The sequence below is a fragment of the Argopecten irradians genome, chromosome 5 (assembly GCF_041381155.1).
Source record: "Argopecten irradians isolate NY chromosome 5, Ai_NY, whole genome shotgun sequence".
NCBI classification, from domain to species: Eukaryota; Metazoa; Mollusca; class Bivalvia; order Pectinida; family Pectinidae; genus Argopecten; species Argopecten irradians.
The window spans coordinates 7,213,991-7,236,443 of NC_091138.1; the positions used below are offsets into that span (position 1 = coordinate 7,213,991).

The 22,453-nt window shown below is 34.4% G+C and overlaps 2 protein-coding genes across 3 annotated transcripts in view; both read right to left on the bottom strand.

Annotated features, from left to right (window-relative positions):
- The window catches only part of LOC138322748 (uncharacterized), a 29,315-nt gene extending 24,742 nt beyond the window's left edge, over positions 1–4,573 (bottom strand). The window contains exons 1-2 of the mRNA XM_069266832.1: positions 4,159–4,573; positions 3,323–3,517 (exon numbers count right to left, since the gene is read on the bottom strand). Of these exons, the coding sequence (XP_069122933.1) occupies positions 3,323–3,517; positions 4,159–4,204 (241 nt within the window). The 5' untranslated portion in view covers positions 4,205–4,573. The remainder of the gene's footprint in view (positions 1–3,322; positions 3,518–4,158) is intronic.
- A 1,189-nt stretch (positions 4,574–5,762) lies between these two features.
- LOC138322749 (uncharacterized) overlaps positions 5,763–22,453 on the bottom strand; it is a 34,136-nt gene continuing 17,445 nt past the window's right edge. Inside the window, exons 2-11 of one of the 2 annotated variants that reach the window (XM_069266834.1) lie at positions 14,316–14,543; positions 14,006–14,124; positions 13,446–13,537; positions 12,784–13,056; positions 11,832–12,050; positions 10,683–11,024; positions 9,216–9,292; positions 8,441–8,545; positions 7,565–7,684; positions 5,763–7,298 (exon numbers count right to left, since the gene is read on the bottom strand). In XM_069266834.1, the coding sequence (XP_069122935.1) occupies positions 7,215–7,298; positions 7,565–7,684; positions 8,441–8,545; positions 9,216–9,292; positions 10,683–11,024; positions 11,832–12,050; positions 12,784–13,056; positions 13,446–13,537; positions 14,006–14,124; positions 14,316–14,543 (1,659 nt within the window). In that variant the 3' untranslated portion in view covers positions 5,763–7,214. The remainder of the gene's footprint in view (positions 7,299–7,564; positions 7,685–8,440; positions 8,546–9,215; positions 9,293–10,682; positions 11,025–11,831; positions 12,051–12,783; positions 13,057–13,445; positions 13,538–14,005; positions 14,125–14,315; positions 14,544–22,453) is intronic. The other variant, XM_069266833.1, reaches the window with a different exon arrangement.

Below are 22,453 nucleotides of genomic sequence, written 5' to 3' on the forward strand. Positions count from 1 at the left end.
ACCCATGAAAAATGACAACAGGCAACATTTCTCATATGTCTTAGGCATATTGAATGATTTTATCTAAAATAGATGGAAAATTTCCTTAAACGGAACTCGGAACTGGTTCCGAGTTCCGTTTTACTTAAACGGAACTGGGAGATAGGAGTTGATCAAAAACTGAATTAAAGTAGATTCCATCACTAGTAACCCATGAAAAAAGACAATGGCAACATTTCTCATATGTCTTAGGCATATAGAATGATTTTATCTAAATAGATGGAAAATTTCCTTAAACGGAACTCGGAACTGGTTCCGAGTTCCGTTTTACTTAAACGGAACTGGGAAATAGGAGTTGATCGAAAACTGAATTAAAGTGGATCCATCACTAGAAACCCACGAAAAAAGACAACTGGCAACATTTCTCATATGTCTTAGGCATATAGAATGATTTTATCTAAAAATGATAGAAAATTTCTTAAACGGAACTCGGAACTGGTTCCGAGTTCCGTTTTACTTAAACGGAACTGGGAAAAGAGTTGATCGAAAACTAAATTAAAGTGGATTCCTCACTTGTAACGACGAAAAAAGACAACAGGCAACATTGTTCATATGTCTTAGGCATATTGAATGATTTTATCTAAAATGATGGAAAATTTCCTTAAACGGAACTCGGAACTGGTTCCGAGTTCCGTTTTACTTAAACGGAACTGGGAAATAGGAGTTGATCGAAAACTAAATTAAAGTGGATTCATCACTAGTAACCCATGAAAAAAGACAACAGGCAACATTTCTCATATGTCTTAGGCATATTGAATGATTTTATCTAAAATGATGGAAAATTTCCTTAAACGGAACTCGGAACTGGTTCCGAGTTCCGTTTTACTTAAACGGAACTGGGAATAGGAGTTGATCGAAAACTAAATTAAAGTAGATCATCACTAGTAACCCACGAAAAAAGACAACTGGCAACATTTCTCATATGTCTTAGGCATATATGAATGATTTTATCTAAAATGATAGAAAATTTCCTTAAACGGAACTCGGAACTGGTTCCGAGTTCCGTTTTACTTAAACGGAACTGGGAAATAGAGTTGATCGAAAACTAAATAAAGTGGATTCTCACTGTAACCATGAAAAAAGACAACAGGCAACATTGTTCATATGTCTTAGGCATATTGAATGATTTTATCTAAAATGATGGAAAATTTCCTTAAACGGAACTCGGAACTGGTTCCGAGTTCCGTTTTACTTAAACGGAACTGGGAAATAGGAGTTGATCGAAAACTGAATTAAAGTGGATTCATCACTAGTAACCCATGAAAAAAGACAACTGGCAACATTTCTCATATGTCTTAGGCATATAGAATGATTTTATCTAAAATGATAGAAAATTTCCTTAAACGGAACTCGGAACTGGTTCCGAGTTCCGTTTTACTTATACGGAACTGGGAGATAAGAGTTGATCAAAAACTGAATTAAAGTAGATCCATCACTTGTAACCCATGAAAAAAGACAACAGGCAACATTTCTCATATGTCTTAGGCATATAGAATGATTTTATCCAAAATGATAGAAAATTTCATTAAACGGAACTCGGAACTGGTTCCGAGTTCCGTTTTACTTAAACGGAACTGAGAGATAAGAATTGATCGAAACCTAAATTAAAGTGGATTCCTCACTTGTAACCGACGAAAAAAGACAACAGGCAACATTGTTCATATGTCTTAGGCATATTGAATGATTTTATCTAAAATGATAGAAAATTTCCTTAAACGGAACTCGGAACTGGTTCCGAGTTCCGTTTTACTTAAACGGAACTCGGAAATGGAAGTCGATCGAAAACTAAATTAAAGTGGATTTGCCACTAGTAACCCATGAAAAATGACAACAGGAAACATTATTCATATGTCTTAGGCATATTGAATGATTTTATCTAAAATGATAGAAAATTTCCTTAAACGGAACTCGGAACTGGTTCCGAGTTCCGTTTTACTTAAACGGAACTGGAAGATAGGAGTTGATCAAAAACTGAATTAAAGTAGATCCATCACTAGAAACCCATGAAAAAAGACAACTGGCAACATTTCTCATATGTCTTAGGCATATAGAATGATTTTATCCAAAATGATAGAAAATTTCCTTAAACGGAACTCGGAACTGGTTCCGAGTTCCGTTTTACTTAAACGGAACTGGGAAATGGAAGTCGATCGAAAACTGAAATAAAGTGGATTTGCCACTAGTAACCCATAAGAAATGACAACTGGCAACATTATTCATATGTCTTAGGCATATTGAATAATTTTATCTAAAATGATAGAAAATTTCCTTAAACGGAATTCGGAACTGGTTCCGAGTTCCGTTTTACTTAAATAGATGGAAAAATTCCTTAAACGGAACTCGGAACTGGTTCCGAGTTCCGTTTTACTTAAACGGAACTGGGAGATAGGAGTTGATCAAAAACTGAATTAAAGTAGATCCATCACTAGAAACCCACGAAAAAAGACAACTGGCAACATTTCTCATATGTCTTAGGCATATAGAATGATTTTATCCAAAATGAAAGAAAATTTCAATAAACGGAACTCGGAACTGGTTCCGAGTTCCGTTTTACTTAAACGGAACTGGGAAATAAGAGTTGATCGAAACCTAAATTAAAGTGGATTCCTCACTTGTAACCGACGAAAAAAGACAACAGGCAACATTGTTCATATGTCTTAGGCATATTGAATGATTTTATCTAAAATGATGGAAAATTTCCTTAAACGGAACTCTGAACTGGTTCCTAGTTCCGTTTTACTTAAACGGAACTGGGAAATAGGTGTTGATCGAAAACTAAATTAAAGTGGATTCATCACTAGTAACCCATGAAAAAAGACAACAGGCAACATTTCTAATATGTCCAAAGCACATTGACAACTTTTATCTAAAAAGAAATAGAGAATTTCCTTGGAACTCGGAACTGGTTCCGAGTTCCGTTTTACTTAAAAAATAATGTTAAAAAACGCAAAAAGCTCTATACAAATTTCCATAATTTTAATATGTTCAAATTACATAAATTGAATTTTTTTTTGAATTTTGTTTAAAAAACAAAATCCTTAAAAAAATGAGTTCCGTTTTACACTGGTTCCGAGTTGCCGAACTCGGAACTCGGAACTTTATTAGGTAAAGCTGTTACATTTTTCGTAGATGTATAAAGTCTCAGTAATGTTGACATCAAACACAGGTAACAGACCGTGACGAAGGTAGTATCTGTACTCCATTCAACCTTGATTTATTGTGCATTTCAAAAGCTACGATAAACCACAACCTAATCATTACCTTTATTATGTTGACACCATACCTGAGTACTGGATGATTGTAGTAGCATCGACGTAGGCTCCTACCCAAAACTGTCCGGCCGGTAACTGAACCTTCACATCACACATATCTGGGATACCGTCACACAGGTGACTAGAGCTAATGAGTTGGCACGTATTTCTCATTGTGTCCCATGTTCCAATCCCAGATGTGTAAATAAGACCTCGGACTAAATTTCCTAAAACAATAAAAACAAAAGACGTACATCGTTGTTCTTAATAATATTAGGTCAAAATGTATATAAACTTGAATATACATGTATATAATGAATACAAACCTACGGGAAAATAGTATTTCACTCCAATTTATATCTCCATAAAAAGTTCGACAATAGAAATAAGAAACAGAATAGAATAAATAAAAATGAAGAATTTGTTACATGATCGGAACTTTTCAAAGGTGGCATACTTGAGCGAAATATAGCGAGTTTTGACTATATATGTATCAAAGGTGAATCGGATTATTTTTACAATATTTTTCGTTATGGCTAAAGCTTAAGCAATCAGAAAAGATTTATGAGTTTATAAGTTATTATCAGCTGATGTTATCTCCCTTGGTTTAGAACATGTGTAGTGTGAGCACAATGTGAAAGTAGAACAAACAGTAAGGCTACAGGCCACAATAACCATTTAAATGGGATAGGGAAGGTACAAGTGTTTTATTGTTCAGTTTTATAACCATTTCACCTTTAACGACAACGTTACCTGTATAACATATCCTTTCTTACTACTCACATACCGATCTTTCTAATCATGTGCATGTGCAACCGAATGGTACACAACTGTATAATCGTTATAGTACAGGTAGATAACAACTTACCTGTAGATATGGTCACCAGAAGATAGAGTATTCCTAATATCTCCATGTTGTTTCCATGTACCAACAGTTAGGACCGACCTTAATCATGTACCCTCTCAAACAATGGACTGTGTGGTAAATCGACTTATTTTTGGATATAGTTAATAAAATCCCGAAGTAGGTCAAGCCCTATCATATAACACTGTTGTATTTTCTTCCTTGTAAACAACTCAAATGGAGGCACCCGCCTGTTTACAATCCTACCGATCGTGTAGTGGTGATAATGTTAAAACGCCAGATAAACGACTGGATCGAATCCGATGTAGCAACTCAATTCACATTATATGTTATAATGAATTCTTTCTTTCTTGCAAACTTCCAATAAAATACTAATTTAAAAACATTCTCTGCATAACGACTATCGAAAGCAAAAATTTTAATGTATTACACAGCGACCTACTCGTGAAATTGTCCTTAGAAAGAGTGGCATGCAATAATAGCTGTTTCACCTGAGTTGGTTCATTTTAAATTATGTCAATACATTCGGTTTAAGAAAGACATGTATTGCCGTAAGGTAATGCTGACTAAATTACAAAGTCAGCCTATCAACTTAATACACATCGTGTCGTATCCAAACTATTAATGTAAAATCAGTGTTTTAACAGTCTTTTCCATAACTCAAATATGAACCACTTTGTAAGGATAACTATGTTTCTTAATTAATTACAACTGAAATGAGTGAGAAAAGTATACAATTTTATAAACATCTAGCCATGGTTGTTAAGATTGTATGAGGTAAGTAATCTATCCCGAACGTCATTTTAAGAAATCACATTACCGCATTTAAAGCCTCTATATACGACAGCTGAATTCCCAAATATAGGAAAATGAATGATACTGATATGGCATCAAATAAGATTAACTTCGCTTTGTTTAATTATGTAAAGTGTGGAGTTAATTACTTATCGTATTATAAATACTATCTATACAGGATGTATATCGTATAATGAAGTCTGGGAGTCTTCAATCAGGTGAAACAAATAAAATGACATTTCTGTTCAATTTATTTGATATAAAAATCGCTGCAACAAATACAATGTATATCAATGGCAATTACCGTGATTTTCAGCATTTTGAATTTTTATGAAAGTGGTTTATGATAGCAATATCAAATTGAATACGTATGTATTACATAAAAATGAGCTTTTGATAATTTCTCAGGGATCGAACACCTTTCCGATGAATACATGGTTTAATACTATGTTTTTATGAAACGGGGATATATTTCTCTTATATTAAGGTGTATTCTCTGTTCGAAGATTTTTGTTATATGAAGTATATATAGGGATACGGTCGGGACAATGTGATCAGTTCGACGAATGGGGGGTATTTGAGGAACGCGGGTTCGAGTTAAAGGACATGTGACATTACAACTTCCTAATAAAGTGTTCCTTGGTAAATTGTTAATGATGATTAGCAATTGATCTTGTTGGTGTTGTCTGTAGTGCACACATGTGTTTCAATACTGTCGTGCCATTCAAGTTTTCAACACTAGGTATACAGATGTAGACATGCGAGTATTTGGTTGAAGCAATATTTATAACGACAACACAAAAACATTTACATCGATAGCATATCAAATTATTTTATTTCTTAAACAATATGCATTTATTAGGCTTTACATCCATCAAAGATGGTATGTCTCAAAAATAGTTTACGTCATCAAATAGATATACATACATTAGTAATTTTTAAAACTGATACAAATATAAAATATATTAACATCCCACTTGAAAAATTATATGCCAGGTACACACTGCCGGTAAACATACCGCCCATACTTACTGGGTGTTACACAACACAGGTTTTGCAGCATGTACCATCTTACATTTACCTTAGACACACGTGGCTAATTTTATAACAGGTATGATATTAGCTATATTATTATATATATATGTACATAAAACACACATAATGATACACAGCATCTTTACGCTCGGGAGCGACGCATGTGGTTTTTAACTTTGTCAGGTTAAGCACAGACCAGACATTGGTTTAGTATCGGTTTAGTATCCTACTATTTATTTTTTAATTGTATTTTTCTGTAAACGATATAATGTTCGTGTCATTCAAACATCTCACCACATAACAATGTCCAATCCTATAGGCTCATTATCTAATGTAGAAATTATAATGACATAAAATCTTTATAAACACAGCTAATCTGCCATTACTACTAAGCGATTTGACATACAAGACTCCTTCAAGTCGGCACCATTTTCTTGTAAAACTAAAGTCAAATATACAATATACAGAATGCAAATAACTAAGGTCTATACGAGCATATCTATAAGGAAAACAAAGGATACATACTTTGCTATGGAGAAAAGGGAAAACAATTATCTACAAGTATTTATAAGTAGTATATCTAAACAATATCATGCAGACACAAAGGGTTAGTGTCGAGGTATATTGATTTCATAGTTCATTGCGAGTTGTATTTCTAATTGATGAAGTGGACTGATATGGTTATCAAGAGTACTAACTGGCCTTATCTTTTACCAACTATCATTTGCTTTCTAATTAACAAAGTTTAGTAAAGTATTCATGTTTTGCTTTTATTGCATATTGTCATACATACACAAAAGCACTATACACGGGCATTTGGTATACGTAATATACACTTCATAAGTAAACATTAACTTATTGAACTCATAATAATAGTGTTACATTAGATGTATAGGCTAATTGACAGCCAAGAATCCTCTCATAGTTTGGAATGTTTCGTATTTCATCATGGTTCTCAGTTCATCATATGGTTCTCAGTCAAAGTTCGTTTGGCCACTTTATACACACTGACACACTCTGTACACCGCCACGTTTTATTATTGTTTATACCAATATCGCCATCAATCGCACTCTGTACACCTCGATAATGCTGTCCTGATTCCTCACATTCTTGCCATGATATAACTGCTTTTATGCTACAAGATGATTCCATCAAAATCTGCTTCTGAATTACACCCGGTTATAAGTCCGGATCGCCCTGTAGCATCGACGTTCTGAAATGACGTATTTCACTGATATATGCAGGTGACTTGTCGTTGGCTACCACAGTCCAAGGACGCACACGCCATTTCTCGTATGTCTCTGTTATTCATCTGTAACAGTAAGATATTAATCAAAATAACTTTTATTTTATTTCACAAACAATACGGAAACAGATACAGTTCTAGACTTATTGAAGTTGTTGGCCTTCATTTTCGAGCAAACTTGTAATGCTGCATACATTTGTAAGACTTACCAAAACGTAGCATTTAGACACTTATACCTTAATTAATATTCGAAATATTGTGGTTTCGGAACTAATTCACTACCATCAAATTAATGAGATTGAGTTGACCTTGAATCAAGCAGCAACACTTACCACTAGATGATGGTTACATAGAGCTCTGTCATAAGGCGTCCTACACCCCGTCTCTAGTTTGTTAGACAGGTCTGTGCCTTCAGCGTTCCAGTCATAAACGATGTTGTAGATAGGACGATCCTGAAATGTAAAGTTATGTAATTTAATTAGATGGAATTACAAAGTACCATACAACTAGTTTTCATTTCAAAGCCTTCCAAGCTCGAAAGATGTAAGCTCAAAATCGGAATCGGTCCAACATGAATGTTGCAAACAAAACTCTAAATAGATCAAATATAAGTCGTAACAGATCTACAACAATACCGGAATATATTATAAAATGCTAGAAATAGATAGATAAAGGAACAAAAAAACAAGCAAACAAAACATTCCCTTGAGTTACTATCGGCTAAACATAATAAATTCAAATCATCGGAGAATCTATATTCAATAGTGAGAATCTTTTCATAAAAAGAAAAAAAGTTATTTGTAAACAAGAAAGAGCTTACAACAATTTGTCACGTTAACATCAATTCCCTTATTTACATCACCTAATATGAGTGCTGTGACTTGTGATTTCACGGCACTATTTGATGCAATAATATACAAATACGGAAGGAAAACAATGTGAATTTGAGCAGTTTTAGATTTACGCGATCTGGCATTCAGGATCTTTAGGAGTCCCCCGTTGCTCTAATATATTTCGCGGATAAAACTTTAATGTCTCGCGAAATCTTGAAAAAGCTTTTACGCCGAAATAAATGGCTACACGGTACTTGCTCTGTGTTGAAGGGCCAATAACGCAGAACTTGTTTAGAACTCGAAACATAATCCTTATCGAAATGGGGATGATTTCATCCAGAGATTGTTATCTATTGCTGACTTTGTAGGTGTTACCGTGTCAACTTTTCCGAAATTAGTGAAGCAGAATGCCGGTCCTGGATACTCGATGTCACAGCGAATGACGTATCTGGCCCACTTCTCCAGCCTCTTACTCCATTCCTGTAAAACAAAACTACGTCATAACAGTAGCAACATAATGACATCATTCAATTTTGCTTACAATGTATCAATCATTTTCATTGGCTTACCTTATCAGCCCATAAAGGAAAAAATAGCGTCGCCGTTTGTAGTATCGCTTTTAATTGGCTGATAGAAGAGCCCAAAAATGAATTCGGAATTTTGAATAGATTATCTTTAGTAAATTGAATTATAAGGATTAATTCTAAATATCAATTTTTATGTTATGGAGATATAACCCAAAAATCTTAATGTACTCTCAGCATAAACCTCTTTGTGATTTATTTAGAATACATTCAGATTTTGTGTAATATGTGTTGTAGTGTGTGATTTAAACATCATTCTCGTTAATAAGATTAAGATAAAATTTCTTCAACAAAATCACTATTTATTGATATGATAATTTTTTTATTAGATATTGAGTATTTTGTAAGAGGAGTCTATTTGATTTTTTAAGAATTCATATTGAAAACAAATATCAATAAACTAGTATTTATTCTTTGATTAATCTATATTGTCTTTATTTTGAACATTCTTACGATATATGTAGCTTTATGTTGAACAAGAAATCATGAATGAAGGTAGATGTTCATCTTCGGCCAAATTGTATTGTAAGAAGTATATACATAAATAAGATTGATGACGTATTTACCAGTTTAGGTATGCCTGAAGTTCTAATGTTGTTATGCATTTGTAGTAAGTAATACTCATCGTTGCCTGACAGTTCACCTACAAAACAAATAAAACAAATAAATACTAACATACGGCGTTATATTTATCTATTTCTATAAACCCACCCATCCGTCTAATCTGGTAATGGATAATCCGTCAAGTCAATCTACGTGCTACGGAAAACCCGCCACACTGATCAAGGTATACCAGACAGGTATGATTAAAAATAAGTACCCTTAAGGAAAAAGTCTCAATACACTCTTCTTTTCACATATATTTTCTGTTTAAACAAAATTGAATTACGTGTATTGTTTACTGAATCAGTGTTATACAAAACGGAAATGAATTTAGGAAATATTAAGGATCAAGTGGTGGAGTGGTAGAAGGGAGGTAATCCTTGTCCTCAATTTAATGGTACAGGGGCCATAACTTGTTAAAGCTTGGCGAACAAGATTTTAAATCAATGTTTACAAGACATTGATTAGAAAACAAAATTTATTATTTTGTTACTTTATTTAAAATGAAAAAGATTAAGGTGTTAAATTTAATCTGTAACATTGTAATGTTATCACCATCACCACATCATGATGGCGGTACACTTTATTATTGTAAGCTATTATTCTAAAACTAGCTGTTGTGTTTTATTAGCATCTAAAGCAAGGCGATATGTTCTATGCGTGTCTATGAAAGCATGCCAAAGAGGATCAAACTTAAGCCAAGCGTGTCAACAGATAAAAAGCTAAGCATGCAATAGTAGCAACTCTTACCTCCCGTCACAATACACGGACAAACCTTGGAGCTACGGCGTCTCTAGCAGCAATAGTATTCCGCCATATACTTTGCCGCACGTAAAGATTTTAATGAGTTAATGTGTTCAGACGAGTCACGTAATGTGTGGTAGAGGGTCCAGGTCATTGTTACCAACATTACAGTTCTCTGTATCATCGGCGATATGAGTCATATATCTCTCCACTATAGCTCACAGATACTAACCATGTGTATCTACAGTAGTCTGTCTAATCAGGAGTCTAGTCCTTTTGTTCTATAATACACCTTAACCGAATTGACAGTTTTAATAAGAAATCGGTTTATGTATTTGTTTCAAAAGCTATAAATGATCCACTAATACGATAGATTTGATTGGAAAACTTAAAACTCTGTATGAGAAGTATATTTCCTGTATCATTTTAACGTGAAGGTTATTATTATCCTTATTATAATCTCTGAAGTGAACCTACCCCCTATTCTCACCCAAAACAATAAAAACATGTCTTTAAAATAGACATCAACGTTTGGCAATACAATTTATTGTGTTGAAAGAGCGACACAATATGGCATCCAAACTTATCACAATTTCTCGTTTAGGAAAAAATGAGTTTATCAAATTATAATAGAAACGTAAAAATGCTTTTAACCCGGTTATTAAACCATCGCTCTAACGCCTTGCCTGTTCCGTTGACGTTTTCTTTTTCCTTTCGTATGCGCTGTGCTCGTATCGCCATGTGCTTCTTTCTGATTTCTGCAATTTTCGCATACAATGCTCGTTCTAAAGCAAGTAGACGTTGCTCCTCTTCATACAGGTCAGCCGGAGGGATGTCGTTAGAAATTTCGTCTGTGCTAGCTTCCTCCCTGTCATCCTCAGCTAGTATCTTCGTCACATCCTCAATCAATATCTCCGTACTGTCCTTGGTCGTACTGCTGTCGTCGGTCCCATCTTTAGTCTCATTTTCATACACAATATCAAGGACATCGCCGTCGCCAAGTTCAGTCAAAATCTCTGTCATAGGAGCTAGAAAACAACTGACCCTTTAAGGGAATGTGTGTATGCTACCTGGTATTTAAGTGTACTATACTAAACAAATAGCGAACGCAAGAATAAACACGAGATACTGTAAATACTACACATGCATCTAAAAGCAAAGGTTTACTACAAAAAACTAGTCTGCATACGTGGAGATTTATGTGAGAGTGAAAAGTTCTATTAGAAAGACATGATCGGTCTGGAAGCCGTCACACGTGTTATGCTGTATATTTGGAGAAACATCCACATTACTGTACGTGCTCTAATTGCGAAAATATCTCTCGCAGAAATAACCACGTCTGCAGTAAAGCGATGGTAGAGGGATTGCCAACAATGAAAACACTCTCAATTGGCCAATTTAGAACTCATTATTAGATGTTATGTTAAGTGTAATAAGAAACAACAGATAACAAATGTTTTATAAGTTCAAAACAAAACTTCTAAAACGTATTTGTAAAGCTTCAGTTAGGATGGATTTGTTCTCATAGTTATAATTTTTTTTCTGAAGGAACACACACCATCAAGAATACCAGAATCCGCATATGTCTAAAAGCAAAAGCAAATGTTTACGTGTTTTTCATCTGTGGCTTCCAGTGGGCTTAAAGCGATCAAACAATGCACATAATCAAATAGAAAATAATCATACATAGATGTAAGCATGCATTAACTATACAATTCTATCTCTTTATGCAACATACACATACCAAGTAACTAGACATACTAAGTGTACATATCAGTAGAGATTTATATAAAAAGAAGACTACATCCTCCTGTGTAATACAGCAGTTATCTTGCCTGCAAGTCGTTGTTCGACAGGCCCCTGACCCTGGCCGTCCCGTCGGTCGTTGTTTCTATTCCGTCGTCGTCGTTCCTCTTCCCGTCTACGTCGCTGTTCCTCCTCTTGTCGTTTTCGCCTCATTTCGTACTGTCGTCGACGTTCCTGCTCCTGACGAAGCCGACGTTCGGCGGCGTACCTATCGTAGCGGGACCTATATTGGGTAGCCTGCCGCCTAACTGTTAGGGAGGAGCGTTAATTTGAAAAACGGACATTAAACACATACACGTACAAACATTCCAAATATCCAACGTCAAGCATGTATTATTATTATACAATCATTTGTTTCATTCCAAATTTTCGGATAATTACTGTGGTCGACGCTAATTCATCTGAAAGTGTTTAGCCATTATATCAGGCAATTTTCACCGCGCCTTTTATTTCATGTTAATCCAAATCTGGACATTTGTTTGTATTTTTACCGCGAATTTGCAAGATTTTGATATCAGGGAAATTATTTAATTGTCTCATTATGTCTAAACGGCACATTGGCAAAGACTGACGCTGTGCTCAATCTGTTAAAGATCCGAAAATTTGGATACATTGTAGGTTATCATCAAAGTTAGCATTATATTATTATATTTAGATTTAACTAAAAACACAATATTGACCAATAACAACGTTTCGTTTATGCTCTTGGGTTTTTTTCGAAAGATTTGTTATCATGCATGTTAGGAACTTTAATTATAGTTAAAATTCATACAAAAATCTGTCAGTTATCAGCAAAAACAAACCACAAAAAATCAAGCAAGTTATAATTTATTATTCGCGATGAACTGTTATTTATCACTTTTGATGCTTTATTTCATGTTGGTTAATACCCTTCAAAATACAGAACCATACCTTATTAACTAGAATTAAATTAGTCTAGCCTAGTTATTGATATGTATCTTATTATTGTGTGTCGCCTACCCCTTGATGACCTCTGCTCCTGTAACCTATCCGTGTTACTGGAATGGCCTCGTCCTCGGTAGGTCCTGGTCTCTATCCTGCCCCTCCTCAGCTCTGCCACCTCCCCGAGTCTCTCACTGTCAGACACATGGTTGTCTACAGTAGCCTTGTCCTTAGTGCCGATTGTGTTAGATAAGGGGTTACCTGGGATTATATGGTTCACTCGGGATTCTCGGTCTTTATCGTACTCCTCCCCGAATTCTATCACCGTATTGGGTATAGTTATAATTGGAGCTGAAATGATAAAACAAATGTATTGTAAATGAATCATCATGAAATATGAATCAATGTGATTATATTGATATGAAATAAAAAGTACAAATATAGAGTCAATGACGACTTTTAGGATTATAATGCAATGCTAGCTTCAAACACTTCTGACCTTCCATAATTTGAATAATATTAATTGGGTAACTTTATGTATTCTAATGTTCCCTGTATGCCTACCATATCTCACAAAACACTTAATACATGCATGTGCTTCTCTACCGCAAAGCACCCAATCAGTGCGACAAATATAAAACCGAATGCTCTAACGTTGTATTGTATCACATAATTGCACAGACTAGGAAGGGATGTTGACATACTATGACATGTTCTTTACACAAAAGTTGAAAACTTACGCGAACATAGACCTCTTCTACAGCTGTAGCCCGTCCTGCAGTAAGTACATGGAGATCCAGGCATGTACGGCTCCGTCCGAGTAACATCTATACTGTGTAAGTTATAAAGAGGAGACAATGATCACTCACTAATATACAACATCCAAATAATCAAAAACGAAATATCAAAACACTTGGACACTAGACAGAACTGCAGTATTACAACTATCATTTATTAGCGCTTATCTACAAATTTTAATATTATTATTTCATGTGCACATTATCTATAATGCATGGACAAACTGTATTATTTTGTTGTCTGTTTTTGGAATATACTTCTTTACAATCAAATTAATGTTTAAATTGGGCAATTATATATATTTGTCGTCCAAATTGAATTGATACTTCGATTTAGTATTTTGCAATGGCTAAATGTTTTGATGTATGTGTTCAGCTATTTCAAAATTCAAAATGGCATTGTAGCAGTGACAGCAAATCCAACTTCAGCAATATAGGACACATATAACCATGTAGGATGAATTCATAACATAGCTGTAGCACCAATCTACCGTATGACGTACTATGGCGTGTAGAAACAGGTGACGAAGTTGACGTTTCGTGCCTGTCGTCTTCTTCCAATGTTGAGAACGGAACACGTGGTCACTGCACACCCAACACTCTCTACATTAGCTGTCACCATCTGTCCAAAGTAAGAACGAAATTAAGATACCGCAAATTTGTGCCTACATAAAAGTATATACTGGGGTTTATTGGATCGCAGAGTAATGTTCCTAGAACCGCATCCCACAAAAATACATATCAATGTCAGCAAATTATTATTCCTGTAAAATGTTAAATATACTTATCAGACAGGCTAGCTATGATACCTACTTTCAGATATTCGCATGACCGTGTTTTAGCACAACTCTTTTTTGAGTCGAAAGCGTTCTTTTCCCTTGACCAGACTCCGAGTGCGTCCATGGTAACTTCACTTGTGGGTTCACTGCTGTCATGGTTGTTGTAGAAGATATTCTCGCCGTACCCGTCATTCCTAGGGCGATCATAGTTGCACATCCGGCCCCACTTCCTGGCTGCGCGAGCAGCTTCTCTATCCCAACTCTGGAAATATTAAAAAATGTAAGTTATAATCATTTAAAAATTAATCAAACATCATATTCCGTACGAGAAAGGAAGTCTTACGAACAGACGAGTGACTTCTAAAAAATATCATTCGCCATTTAGACAACACCAATATGTGTTGTTAACAGTAGTGGTCCTTCACTAATGGGTCCCAAGTTCGAAAGATGTCGGGGGTTACAAGGAACGTGTAGTTAGTGGAAAGGATTTTTTCTAAGAATTATTATGCAGTTTAACAATCATCACAATCTAATCATATTACTTTTTTGATAATATTGTCAACAAAATGTAAAACTTAGACAGTTCAATTATATCAAGTAAAGAAACATTTTTAACATATTAATCATGGATTTAGTCTATTGGTGGTGAAAGAAATCAGTTATAAATATACAGGGAATAATCTACAAAAATACACACAATTATAACATTTCTGAAATTAATACAATTAACTCTTAGGCCGTTTACATACACTAACATCGGCAAGAATACATGGATATATCAGAAAAAATATAACAAAATACTAAGAAATTTCTTGTTCAAGAATATCAATCCCTACTTCACATATATGATATAGTCATAGATATTAGGATTTTATCTCATCAGTATTATTTTGTTTACTATGGACATATCTTTACAGCTTTAGGACAAAGGCAACCACAAACTGATAAATCGCATATGGTTGAAGTCCTTAAAGCACATCTTGTCACAACCATGATAGTCCTATAATGATGACATGTCCATTCAATTCTGATAAAAGCATCTCTTACGCATCGCATTCATTTACTTGGGCAAGTCATTATTTTCGTTTCATGATGATATTGATATCAAATTTGACAGACGTTATGTAATTATAAACAAACGTCGGAGCTTAAATCCATTGTACATCATAAATCACAACTAGAATGTGTAATTAGTTGAGCCAGGGATTTCATTCACAGAACAAGCTATATTTTTGTACTGTGTAAAGCCGTTTACCAGCGGTCAAAATGACTTTGGATGACAACATTCATTGTTAGAGTATATATACTGTACAAAGAGTCATATAAAAAGTCGTAGCATATTTTAAAAGAATGTTAAATGTACTGCAGTAAAACACGGTTATAACGAATCTCTAGGGACAAACGAAATCACCTCGTTATAAACATAGTTCGTTATACACTTATTACAGACATCTAATCACTACGTTATACACTTATTACAGACATCTTTCAGGAACATTGGCGGGGAATTAAAATCACTACGTTATACACTTATTACAGACATCTTTCAGGAACTTGACGAGGAATGAAAATCACTACGTTATACACTTATTACAGACATCTTTCAGGAACATTGACGGGAATGAAAATCACTACGTTATACACTTATTACAGACATCTTTCAGGAACATTGACGGGGAATGAAAATCACTACGTTATACACTTATTACAGACATCTTTCAGGAACATTGACGGGGAATGAAAATCACTACGTTATACACTTATTACAGACATCTTTCAGGAACATTGACGGGGAATGAAAATCACTACGTTATACACTTATTACAGACATCTTTCAGGAACATTGACGGGGAATGAAAATCACTACGTTATACACTTATTACAGACATCTTTCAGGAACATTGACGGGGAATGAAAATCACTACGTTATACACTTATTACAGACATCTTTCAGGAACATTGACGGGGAATTAAAATCACTACGTCATACAATTTTATTACAGACATCTTTCAGGAACATTGACGGGGAATGAAAATCACTACGTTATACACTTATTACAGACATCTTTCAGGAACATTGACGGGGAATGAAAATCACTACGTTATACACTTATTACAGACATCTTTCAGGAACATTGACGGGGAATGAAAATCACTACGTTATACACTTATTACAGACATCTTTCAGGAACATTGACGGGGAATGAAAATCACTACGTTATACACTTATTACAGACATCTTTCAGGAACATTGACGGGGAATGAAAATCACTACGTTATACACTTTATACAGACTCTTTCAGGAACAGACATCTTTCAGACATCTTTTGACGGGAATGAAAATCACTAGTTATACACTTATTACAGACATCTTTCAGGAACATTGCGGGAAAATATACACTTATTACAGACATCTTTCAGGAACATTGACGGGGAATGAAAATCACTACGTTATACACTTATTACAGACATCTTTCAGGAACATTGACGGGGAATGAAAATCACTACGTTATACACTTATTACAGACATCTTTCAGGAACATTGACGGGGAATGAAAATCACTACGTTATACACTTATTACAGACATCTTTCAGGAACATTGACGGGAATGAAAATCACTACGTTATACACTTATTACAGACATCTTTCAGGAACATTGACGGGGAATGAAAATCACTACGTTATACACTTATTACAGACATCTTTCAGGAACATTGACGGGGAATGAAAATCACTACGTTATACACTTATTACAGACATCTTTCAGGAACATTGACGGGGAATGAAAATCACTACGTTATACACTTATTACAGACATCTTTCAGGAACATTGACGGGGAATGAAAATCACTACGTTATACACTTATTACAGACATCTTTCAGGAACATTGACGGGGAATAAAAATCTAATCACTACGTTATACACTTATTACAGACATCTTTCAGGAACATTGACGGGGAATGAAAATCACTACGTTATACACTTATTACAGACATCTTTCAGGAACATTGGCGGGGAATTAAAATCACTACGTTATACACTTATTACAGACATCTTTCAGGAACATTGACGGGGAATGAAAATCACTACGTTATACACTTATTACAGACATCTTTCAGGAACATTGGCGGGGAATGAAAATCACTACGTTATACACTTATTACAGACATCTTTCAGGAACGTTATAACTACGTTATAATCATGAACTCATGTAAGCATGTTCGTTATAAACGTGTTTTAATGTATACGTTATCTTACTTAGTGTGCAAAGATTTAAATACATCTTTAAAACAAGTTCAAATTAATGCATAATTGTACACGAATTATTTACACCCAACAGATGATGCTGGCTTTTTGATATATACGTTATTTACAATTACATAATACACACATATGATCAATACTTTGAAAATATACATTTCTAATCATCAAAGTTTGAATTTCTATATCCATTTTGTACAATACACTTTCACAAAATAATATAATGTACATACAAACATGCGCTGTAAATGGAGTTTCATCACATAATCCGCCTGATATCCAATGTCGCCCGTGTATTACGAGGACAGTGGGACAAAATGGCGGCCTCTGCTGGATATTCTTAATACATTTTGACGTGAAATTCTTTGTTAGGTAGGTATTTTTAGATATCTGATTAAAAGAATCTTAAATGTTTGTTTATTTCAGATGAGATTTTATGAAATTCGTCTCGAAGTTTTAATTTTTGCTTGCCAAAGCTCGAAAAAATAAACACTTCTAAGACTCGTTTCTTAAAGTCTCATATGATATGAACACTCATGTAGGATCCTATATACATATATTAGAAACCCTATTTCACAGGGATTATCTACTTTTATAAGTATAATATATCGATAGATTGTTATGTTTATTATTTCCTTATTTTAGCTTATGATTATCTATATTATTTAGGTACACTAATTTCGCGTAAATTATATTTATTATTTTAAGGAACATTTATCGCTTTTAGATACATTATTTACCGAAGTTGTATGGTTTCTGTATTAATTGATATCAACAGAGAAAAGGTAGGTAAGAACAAACAAGACTGAAACTAAACTGATGAATTCAGACCGAGACCCTTAAGTGATTAGGAGACCATACGCTCCTGAAGAAGAAATTACTTCGTTTTTTTATGTTGTTTAAGGATTAACTTGAATAGATTTTTTATGCCATGAAGATATAACACAAAAATCTGAGTGTACTCTAAATTAACCACGAAGCGGTTTATGATGAGAGTACACTCAGATTTTTGTGTTATATCTCCATAACATAAAAATTTATTCAAATTAATCCTTATAATTCAATTTACTAAAGATAATCTCTTCAATACTTAAAATCATCTCAGCCAATCAGTAGCAACGTCACAAACGGCGACGCCATTTTTTCCTTTATGGGCTGATAAAGTAAATTTTTAAGCCAAGGAAAATGCTCGTAACAAGCAAAATTGAATTATATTGACATCACCCAGCTTACAGGTCTGTGTTTAAATAGAGGTCAACAATGTATCAATTTACAAAACCCAGAGTGGTACCCCAGAACTCCTTGTTAAAAACCAGTGTAACTTACAACGGTAAGATGTAAATTGGTTAATGGAATTCTATTACATTATTATATACCACACACCAAATCCAATGGTCACACACATACAGTGACAGCCGGTACAGAACGCTAGACTGCCTTCCAGCATTTACATAATGCACAATGTGCGGAATTTCTATTAATGAACATAACGGTCATAGCTATGGAAATTAAAGTAATGATTTGTAACCTCCCACTAACATAATTATATATATCTCCCAGTGAATTATATGCACGTAAAATGGACGAACAGGTGCTTTTTATATATTGCATATAAATCATTATTAAAATGTGCATGTTTCATACTTTAAAGCAAATAAAAATACATAGTGTACAAGTACATGTTAAAATGTTTCCTATATACAATTAACAAAGTTTCTGATGGGATAATTTAGCATGTTACATTTAATACCTAAGCAAATGTCTATTATAAATTCAGTATGATTTAACAATTAGCTATATATTTATTTTTGAGGAAATGCTTGCAACCCTAGCATTAAACCTATAGATCTATTATATAACCTAAAGAGTGAAGAAATAGTGTGTTTTCTCTTTGTAGGTAATTATAATACCTAGATAACTTTAGGCGTGGGACCGATTGTATAAAATAAGTAATGTACAGTGATAAAGACAACAAGGAATGGCATTGGTGTGACACCTTACACGGAAATGGAATGATGTGAGTCTTTCAATCATCCTGACGCTGTGGACGACACGATGTAGTATGTTCTTGAGGTGAAGCATGGAAACCGACTGTTAGAGGTATGCATTCATTAACTTATAAGGAAATATTATTTAATTAAGTAATTTACAGCAGCACATGTATTTCCTTAATATCAAAACATGCACGAATGTCAAAATGAGTCTACATCTCCAAATGTGCATAGGGGTATGAATTTCTAGTGGCAACTTCAAAATGATAAATTAACCTTATTCATATTAATTTTCATTCAAGGATTTATCTGAATACGTTTGAGCTAAGGATAATTTACATAATATAATTAGAAAAGCAACATTCTTTTCTATCAGCTATTTTAAGTCTTTTCATCTGAATAGAACAGCCATGCGTTTGGATACCAGACGTATGTTGAAATTGTAACCATTGATTATATACAAATGTACTAGAAATGAATATAATACTTTATGGTGATGTTCATACACAAATAATATCGTCAGCGTATCTGCGATGGCATCTTACATCAAAATCATGGATTTTAAGAACTTTGCACATAATTGTATATGCCTATTGTATCACTTCAAATTATAGCCAGTTTTAGCAATGTAGTGTTTTTGCTACAGAGGAATACCATTTGAGTCTTTGATTAATGAAAATTCAGGTTACTTTGAAATCATCCATTACTAATTACGATTTTCTGCATTCTTTTCTATATAGTAATGAAATTTGTGTTACATGAATATTTCATGCTCTCCCACGAGGAATGTTGGAACTACGACCTTATTTCCCGAATTAATATCCTCCTTTTAAAACTGAAAAGGACATTTACGTATCACTTAGATTCGTGCAGTTTGTAAAGTTTTAACAAGGACAGACACCACTCTGTTGAGAAATACTTATCTCTGGCCCTGATGACCCGATACCAATCCTAACGGCATCGCTTTAAGAAATTCCTTCCCTATTTTTCGTTTGCTAAAAGGTGTTTTAAATCAACATTCGTCTAGACATCCCTTACTACAGATTTTATATACAGATATCAAAGTGACAAAGGTTCGTTTCGTTATCAAGCTGTAAGCAGTTCCGCTCAGACAATATAAGTATTTACATTAGGGTGTAATATCTTGTTGATATCATGAGGGACTAAATAGCTGCAATATAAGTTGTATTGTAATGTATATTATATATTATGATGTTGATTTACTATCTAATTTAATGTCGATGCATGTTATATATGTATTGTATATGATAGTGTTGATTTTCTATCTCATTTAATGCTGATGCATCTTATATATCATAAACCAGTTGCCGAATTGACATCGAAAATAAAACCAGAACCAAATACTATATATGTAAGGAGACAGAGAACGAATCCCTGTCATACACCACAGTCTAACATAGAACCAAATATTATATCTGTAAGGTGACAGAGAATGAATCCCTGTCTTACATCACATTGTCTTACATAGAACCAATACTATATAAGTAAGGAGACAAAGAACGAATCCCTCTCATATACCAGAGTCTAACATAGAACCAAAAACTATATCTGTAAGGAGACAGAGAACGAATCCCTCTCATACATCACAGTGTCTTACATAGAACCAAATACTATATAAGTAAGGAGACCGAGAACGAATCCCTGTCTTATATCACAGTGTCTTACATAGAACCAAAAACTATATATGGAAGGAGACAGAGAACGAATCCCTGTCTTACATCACAGTGTCTTACATAGAACCAAATACCATATATGGAAGGAGACAGAGAACGAATCCCTGTCTTACATCACAGTGTCTTACATAGAACCAAATACCATATATGGAAGGAGACAGAGAACGAATCTCTGTCTTACATCACAGTGTCTTACATAGAACAAAATACCATATATGGAAGGAGACAGAGAACGAATCCCTGTCTTACATCACAGTGTCTTACATAGAACCAAATACCATATATGTAAGGAGACAGAGAACGAATCCCTGTCTTACATCACAGTGTCTTACATAGAACCAAATAACATATATGTAAGGAGACAGAGAACGAATCCCTGTCTTACATCACAGTGTCTTACATAGAACCAAATACATATATTAAGGGAAGAGACAGAGAACGAATCCCTGTCTTACATCACAGTGTCTTACATAGAACCAAATACATTAATGTAAGGAGACAGAGAACGAATCCCTGTCTTACATCAAGTGTCTTACATAGAACCAAATACATTAGTAAGGAGACAGAGAACGAATCCCTGTCTTACATCACAGTGTCTTACATAGAACCAAAATACTATATATGTAAGGAGACAGAGAACGAATCCCTGTCTTACATCACAGTGTCTTACATAGAACCAAATACCATATATGTAAGGAGACAGAGAACGAATCCCTGTCTTACATCACAGTGTCTTACATAGAACCAAATACTATATATGTAAGGAGACAGAGAACGAATCCCTGTCTTACATCACAGTGTCTTACATAGAACCAAATACTATATATGTAAGGAGACAGAGAACGAATCCCTTCTTACATCACAGTGTCTTACATAGAACCAAATACCATATATGTAAGGAGACAGAGAACGAATCCCTGTCTTACATCACAGTGTCTTACATAGAACCAAATACCATATATGTAAGGAGACAGAGAACGAATCCCTGTCTTACATCACAGTGTCTTACATAGAACCAAATACCATATATATGTAAGGAGACAGAGAACGAATCCCTGTCTTACATCACAGTGTCTTACATAGAACCAAATACTATATATGTAAGGAGACAGAGAACGAATCCCTGTCTTACATCACAGTGTCTTACATAGAACCAAATACTATATATGTAAGGAGACAGAGAACGAATCCCTGTCTTACATCACAGTGTCTTACATAGAACCA